At 28.2% G+C, this 8703-nt stretch overlaps 1 protein-coding gene across 1 annotated transcript in view; it reads right to left on the bottom strand.

Moving 5' to 3' along the window:
• Positions 1 to 8703, bottom strand: part of LOC111617359 (probable phospholipid-transporting ATPase IA) — a 231157-nt gene that overhangs the window by 35266 nt on the left and 187188 nt on the right. The window contains exons 42-43 of the mRNA XM_023358665.1: positions 8099 to 8188; positions 7942 to 8024 (exon numbers count right to left, since the gene is read on the bottom strand). Coding sequence (XP_023214433.1) covers positions 7942 to 8024; positions 8099 to 8188 — 173 coding nt within the window. The remainder of the gene's footprint in view (positions 1 to 7941; positions 8025 to 8098; positions 8189 to 8703) is intronic.

The raw sequence follows: 8703 nt of genomic DNA, 5'->3' as shown, positions 1-8703 counted from the left end.
TACAGTAGAGCGTCGTTTATCCGAAGGTCGGTTATCTGAAGGAATTCCAGTCGACAAATTTAAATTTTCGCCAGTGCTATGGTGCTGTAATCTTTGGCTATGTCTTCGGCTACTCAAATATTTTACGTTTTTGATACTAAATTAACTTCTGAAGTATAACTTTTTATTGTTTTTATATTTTTCAATATATTTATTTTGTTTCTACAAAATAAAAAAATAATTTTTAACAATACAATAGTCTTCGTTAGGCTTAACATCGACGAAAATTCAACGCAAAGCGACACGCAAAGGATAAAAATTTCAACACGGGATAAATTAATATATTTTTTCGTACATAATTGGTTATCCGAAAAATAAGTTATCTGAACAATCCCAGTCCCCAATTGATTCGGATAAACGACGCTCTACTGTAATTAAATAAAACATTTAGTTTATTTATTTATACAAATTAACCAAAAATTATTATATTTACAATAAATGTATTCAAAACTGTATTAGTGAACCTAGTAGAAAATAAAGTAAACACACAAAAATAAATTAGCATAAACACAGTTTCCTTATAATTTATCATTTATTATGAAATATACAGTGGTACCTCAGGATACGAACACCTCTGCATACAAAATTTTCAGGATACGACATGAAATTCGAACATATTTTTGCTCCACGATACAAACAAAAACTCACCATACGACGTTACATTAGTTTGCAGTGCCATTTTTTATTCACTTCTGTTCATCGGTCTCAGTCCGTGTGTTTGCTTTGTTGTGGAAGGATCTCACTCGATAAAGGAAATCTTGAGGTATTATCAGAAAATGACTGATTTTATTGAAAAGAAACATCCCAAAAAGGTTCACACTGGCCATATTGCTGCTCGGAGTAATGAGATATGCCTAAGTCATTTTAGAAACATTTTAAAAAGTAGGCAAAGCCAAACCTCTATGGATAGATATTTTACCAAGCAACCTCTATCCAGTGAAAGTGCTGGTGGAAGTGAAGGAAAGAAAGCAAAAAGCAGTGAATAAAAATTAAAAAAGAAAAAAAAGCTAAAACAATTAGTGCTGTTTTATAAGTTATTTTTAAGTTATTGTTACATTATGTTATGTAAGTTAAGTTTTTAGTATCATTTTCCTTCTCCCTCTCTTCCGCCAACAGTTTACACCTTCACCATCATCTATTCTCAAAGGTAAAGTGCAAATAAAACTACATTTTTTTTAATCAATAATTATTCTATTATGGTTATTTATAAATTTAGAACTGGCCGGGTGGCGCTGACTGTCGAGACTGTTGGCATGTTTTTTTGATGAAGTTTGTTAAACACTCTTAATCTATTATTCGTACGTAAATACTGTGAAGTCTGTATAAGTGTCTTAATGTGGAAAATAACAAGTTGTTTAGTGTTAAAATTAATTATTTGCCTTTTAATAATGGTGGGAATAGAACCTAATCCAGGTCCTTCCCCCATTCTCCTTAAGAAGTAGGCTGTTTTGATATGCAAAAGAGGGGGCGAGGTCGGCCTCGTAAAGATAATGCAAAAGAACTAAACGCAGAATACCCAGAGGAAGAATTATTGTGTGGAGAGTTTTTGCAGTTGGAGGAAGAATCTACTGGATACAACTCAGGAGCTTTGAAATCTTTGAAAATCTCGGAATACTTTGAACCTTCATCTCTTAAGGAACCTCAAGTAGAATCACACCCACAATATTCATTAAAATCAATTTATGATTTGTTACAGGCCAATTTCTCTCAGTTAAATCACGATATCCAAGGCATTAAGAACGAACTACAATGTATGAAAGAAGAGAATAAAAGATATCAAGAAGAAATACAGAATCTAACTCAAGAAATGAAAAAAACTAGATGTATTAGTTAAGCATAATAGCCATCTAAAAGGTACGTTAGAATTTGAACTAGATAAGTTGATTAATGAAAAAACAAAAAATATTATTATTATTACAAATTTCCCTTTCTCTAATACGGATTATATAAATGAAATTGATCAATTTATTAAAGAGATATTAGAAATAGAAAACTGTATCATAGAAAGGTTAATTAGACTAAATGACAACATTTCTAATCCAATGGTCAAACTAACAGTAGATTGTGAATACAGTAGAAATCATATTCTAAATAAATTTTGGAAATCAAGAGCTAATTTTAACAATGAGAGATATAGAAAGGTGATTTTTACCACTGATATATGTAGAAGATCTAGATTCAGACGAAAGAATTTATTGCCTATAATTAAACAGGAGAAAGTAAAAATAAAATAATCATCAGGGATGATTATTACATTTACGATAAGAAAATATTCACCTATGATATCAACCTAGATTCAGTTATTCAATTAGATAATTTTTTAGGATAAATTTGAATAAATTCTTAGAATTAAATAAGATAAATACAAAAAAAGCTTTATTCTATGACAATACTGCAAAAAAGACTTTTAATAATGAAGATAATATCAATACAGATATTCAGGTCGAGTCTGATAGATCTATTAATAGTTGTTCCTTCACCAAATCTAATACTAACGATAACTTTAATGTACCATTTGGTTTTTGGAATATACATGGATTACAGGGGAAACTTAAAAATGCTGATATAAGAAAATATATAAATCAACATTCTGTTGTTGGTTTTACAGAAACCTAGATTATCGAATTGTGTGAAGAAGATAAGAAAGATCTTGAACAAGATTATGCAATATTAGTTAGTAAAGCCCTGAGATACAGTAAATTCAGACATCCTTCTGGCGGTCTCATATTATTGGTGAAGAAAACATTTGGTAAGATATGCTCATATTATATAACTAATGGTTTTATATTTCTGATAATAAATATTAATCAGAATCTCCAAGTATTGTGGGGAGAGGCATGAATTGGCCTAATACTAGCTTATTTCTCTCCTTCATCAGATAAAATGGTAAACTTTCAAGAATTACAAAAAACTATCAATCCATGGATTAATATTATAAACTATTGGATATTCGGTGGCAATCTTAACATTCGCATTGGAGAAACTATGGATCTAAAATATAAAGGGAATAGTGACATTATTAAAAATAAAAGACTATCGAAAGATAAATCTGTATCTACAGATGTTTATACGTTGTTAAATTTTACACAAGAAAACGATTTGATTCTACTGAATAGTAGAATCAAAGGAGATTATCCGGCTGAGTTTACCTTCATATTTCACATGGGAAAATCTATTATAGATTTTATTATATGCTCTCAAGCTATGATAGATCATTGTTTATCTATGGAAATTCTAGAATTAGATATGTCTGATCATTTTCCTATAAACCTAGTATTAAAAGGAAATAAGGATACAATCAACTTAACGAAACAGTCTAATATACCCTCAAAACTTTTGAATAGACCGAGAGCAAAGTTTAATATTCAAAGATTCCCGAGAGAATTGACTTTTAAATCCAACAAACTATTATCACAAGAAAAGATTAATAATCCATATAAGAACTATGAATATCTAATGAAATTATTACAATCATTCTTTTTTAAAAATAATAATAATAATATGACTAACAAATTTAAACAGATTTGGTTCGATAAAAAATGCTATTATTATAAAATTAAAAAACAAAAAAGTCTACAAAAATTCTGGAAGACTAATTCGACCTACTATTTAACACAATATTTGTTACACAAAAAAATGTATAGAAATATAATTAAAGCCAAGAAGAAAAAATATTTTTCTTCACGAAGTGACTCATTAATTGAACAGAAGGACACCAAACTGTTTTGGAAGATTATAAACAGATTTTGTAAAAATTCAAAATCAGCTAATAATCCAATAATTCCTCATAATGTTTGGTATAATTATTTTAGGGATTTTTCACGGTGTTATTCAATTTACAACAATAGGAATATAACTTATCAAGATCAACAAAATATTCAGTCATATGAAGAACTATTTAATTCAAAAACCTTGTGCTCCCATATTAATAAATTGAAAGAAAAAACTGCCCCAGATTATTATACAATACCAAACATAGCAATAAAGAAATTACCGAGGCCAATGGTTGAGTATTTAGTCAGAATATTTAATGATTTATATAATTTAACTATACTACCTAATGAATGGAATAAAATAATTTTATATATGAGTTTCAAAAAAGGAGATAGAACACAACCAGCCAACTGTAGACCGATCGCTCTATTATCTGGACTTCGGAAGCTATATACACCTGTACTAATGACAAAATTTAATGAATGGACTGCTACAAACGACTATAGAAATAATTGCTATAGAATAATAATAGAATCCAATATGCTTTTAACAAAGATGGTGGCACTCTGATAGCACTATTTGTACTTCTGGCATTAATACAACTTCAATTACAAAGGAAAAGACAAAGTATTTGCTCTTTTTTTTGGACTTAGAGAAGGCATATTAATCTGTTCCAATAGCTAATCTACAAAATAAAATGTCTAAATGTTGAGCAGATGCTAAATTGATCAGTGCTGTTGGTTTGCTTTTTGGTCGGTACGATATCATCATAAAATAGAATAATACTATATTGCCAGCTATAAAAATAAATCGAGGTTGTTACAGGGTGACCCATGGTCCCCCTATTTATTTAACTTTTACTTATATGACTTGAATGACTGCTTTACAAATGAAAATGATGGTTTTTCTTTTGAAGATCAAATAATTCATTCTATTTCATATGCTGATGATATAGTAATGTTAGCACCGACTGCAGCTGTGCTTCAACGAAAAATACATGCTTTACAAAAATACTGTGAAGAATTAAAATTGAAAATTAATCCAAAAAAATCTTTTATTATGATTTTCCAAAATGGTACTAAATTACCAAAAAAATGTATGTCATTTTATCTCAACCAAGAAAAGCTTTTAATAGTCTCAGAAATAAAATTCTTGGGTTTAGTGCTTACTCCTACTTTGTCTTTTAAGAAACATTATAAGAAAGTCAAAACAAAATCTACTACTTTGATTAACAATTTAGTCAAATTGTTTGCTAAATTAAAAATTCATAACATTAAAGTCAAATTTAGATTGTTTTCTTCCATTATTCTAAATGGTTTTGGATATGCTGCTCCCATTTGGAGCTTATCGTATTTTAAAAATCTAGAAATAATTCAAAACAAATTTGTATGTAATGTTTTTTATCTAGATTATAATGTTTCTGTGCGGTGCTTTGTCTTGAATTGAACAGACTTAAATTGGGTCCGTTTTTTATTAAAGGATATATTAAATTTCTTAGCCGATTGAGAAGATTCCAGCTCTACTGTTGAAAATACTATATCAAAAATCTTTCAGCGATAAGTCAAGAAAAAAATTGGATCTGTCAATTGTCAACTTTGTTTAATATGTTCGGTTTCCCAATAGTTCCGTTCATATATAAATCTGAATTGTGTGAAATATATAGTACTCAATTAATTAAGAATGCTTTTGAAATATCTTTAACTCAAGATATTTATGATGTAAGGTACCATATTAACTCTGCTTATTATAATATAATTTTAGATTATCCAAACATTAACGACTATATGGGTTCTGATTTAATCTTCAATGTTAAAAAATTCTTTATCCAATTAAGACTAAATAGAGAAATTATGTAAGGAACCAAGTCCGAGCATTATTTTTATTTACTTTAATTTTGCTTTTTTATTATATTTTTGTTTGGGGCTTATGTTTTGTTAGGACGAAGGTTTCCCCCACCATTCACCTTAGAAACTTAAATATAGAAGAGAAACCAACTCACCAACGAGAGAAAAGCGCAGTAGAAAAAACTCACGTACACTTGCGTTCCCGAGCGGAAAAAACTAAGTCCGCACCGAGGAAAAGGGGAGGGGGGAAGAAAACCCCACAAGCACAACTTAAATTCGCTAAACCTTAAAAGAATAAAACATCCCAAAAATTGTCAAAAAGAATAATGTAAAAGGTTAGCGAGTATTGTCGGAAAATAGGCTGCCAGAAAAATAGAAAATGTTTATTGTTAGCGAATAAGTATGTAAATGAGGGGAATGATCGCAGTCAGAATTGTGACATCACCTCACAGTATAAAGTCCGAACGTCAAGTGAAGATGAAGGAGGTGAACTCCAGATAGCAACGAGCTTGGTGAGTTTCGTAGCAGTGAACGAAAGAGAGGTGTCCGATAGGATCAAATAGTTCCAAGGCAATTTTGAAGTTATTCAATTTGTGGATCAACGAATAGAGAAAGTCTTGAGAGTTGAGGAAATAGGTTCCTAGTATATTGAGGTGACGATTAGGATCTTTAATTCATAAGAATTATTGTATATAAGTTAAGTCTTTGAATTTTGTCGAATTCCAAAGGGGAATAGATTTAAGTTAGAAACTAGATTGAATTGAGTTTTGTCGGGTTGATTCTTGTTGAGTTTCATTGAATAAATTTTGTTATTTGATTTTACTAATTATTGTATATAGTTNTATACTTCAGAAGTTAATTTAGTATCAAAAACATAAAATATTTGAGTAGCCGAAGACATAGCCAAAGATTACAGCGCCATAGCACTGGCGAAAATTTAAATTTGTCGACTGGAATTCCTTCGGATAACCGACCTTCGGATAAACGACGCTCTACTGTATTAATTACACAAATTTATTATTAATAATTTGTCACATAAATAACATAAAAAAAGTTTGTAAAATATTAAAGTTTACTTCATTGTATTATTTAGTGTGGTTTATTTTATGATTGGTTGTTCTTTAGTATATGAGTTGTATTAAGTATTGTAAATACAGTGCACTGTATATATCAAAAAGTCCTTTGTATTGGTTAACTATTAGTGTTATAATTATGTGTGTGCTAAGGTGATACTATGTGTTTGTAAGCTGATGAGGGGTCCATGTACCTGAAATGCATTCTTTCCTAAATTTGAAAGTGATTATTAAAGATTACATTTTTTTTTTTTGAAAAAGATCTGGTCTGTTTTTCGGTCGGCCTTGATGTGATAAGCCCTCCAAATTGTTAAAATCCTATTTATTAGACTATCTAACTCTATCTAAATTAAAGTCATGGACTAAAAGCGTCATTTATTATTATCAAAAGTAATAGTAATCTACAAAAATTTTAAAAATTTTTAAATTTTATTTCTGCTCAACTATGAATATAACAGTATAATTGAAGATTTAGTTGTATTTAATATTTTGAACTTTTTGAAATTTTTTTTTCAACTGAAATTAAAATTTATTAAAGATAGACTACTTAAAAATTTGTCTAAAAATCTTGTAGTAAATTATTTAAATTCAATTTAGATTTAAATCATTTACTACAAGTAAATGATTTAAATCTAAATTGAAGAATATAATCAATTAACCATAGTTCTATCAAAGAAATTATGTATTCATAATATAGTAAACTTTAATTTAATTAATTGTGAAATCAAGTAAATCAGATTTTATTTTTTTGTTTGAATTTGGTAGATTTCACTATCATTCAAGTATTATTAAAACTGTTAAAGAAACTATTATTAACAGATTACTAACAGATATTAAATTACATGCATCAATTTGAAATTTTAGGATCCTTTTGAATAAAAGTAATTTGCCCTACTCATTGTGAATGATGTTTATCATGTACTGTACATATGAAAAATATGGTATGACTAGATGAACTAGTTGATCTTGTTATATTTTGACTTGTGCCCTTTACAGCTTTTCTGATCTCTAATGGAATCCTGGAATGTTAACAATCATTATCCTAAAATTCTAATATAAAACTGTAACACCTCATTTTGTTTCAATAAATTGAAATTTAGAATTTTTATACTGTAGAAAATTATAAAATACTTTCTGAAGTTTTATTACTTTATTAGAAATTTCTGATAATTCAAACAATTGGATAATCTGAAACTTCTTTCCAGGTTACTCAAGTTGTTAGTGAAACGTAAAAAAAATATTTAAATTAAAATTTTTAAATATATATTTACCTGCAACATATTACTGATTTACAAGAGAGAGCGATATCAACAAAATCATGTCTAACATCTGATGTTAATGCATATTTTAATGTCTGAAAAAAAAATTATTATTAGTAAACATTGTAAACAAGCTATTATTCATGTAAAGTAAGGAAATATTACTAACTTTCCCATCTGTAACAAGTGCAACATCATTTTCCTTACGAAGAAGCTCACCAAATTCTAATGTATGACGTCTGATGGCTTCTCTTGTATTCTAAAAAATACAAATTTTTATTTTAATATTGTATTTTCAAAATTGTTCAGATAATAAATGTTAATTTTTTTGTACAATTATAAATACTGTATGTTCATAAAATTAAACTAGAATCAAAAACCATAATGTTAACTGTGAATCTATTTAAAGAAATCAAAACATTAAAAATATATGAATCCTATATTTAATATATAAAAAATTTTATATTTAACACATCTTATTACAGTATCTTATTAATCTATCAGTATCAAAAATATAATAATTTTTGATAGTCATGTTTACACCAGTAATATAAGTAAAGAATCAATCTAATACAGTAGAGCGTCGTTTATCCGAAGGAATTCCAGTCGACAAATTTAAATTTTCGCCAGTGCTATGGTGCTGTAATCTTTGGCTATGTCTTCGGCTACTCAAATATTTTACGTTTTTGATACTAAATTAACTTCTGAAGTATAACTTTTTATTGTTTTTATATTTTTCAATATATTTATTTTGTTTCTACAAAATAAAAAAAT

This window comes from Centruroides sculpturatus, unplaced genomic scaffold (assembly GCF_000671375.1).
Source record: "Centruroides sculpturatus isolate CEXI.00-Female unplaced genomic scaffold, Cexi_2.0 scaffold118, whole genome shotgun sequence".
NCBI lineage: Eukaryota > Metazoa > Arthropoda > Arachnida > Scorpiones > Buthidae > Centruroides > Centruroides sculpturatus.
Note: the sequence above shows the minus strand (reverse complement) of the source record. Positions and strands in the feature narration are given on the sequence as shown.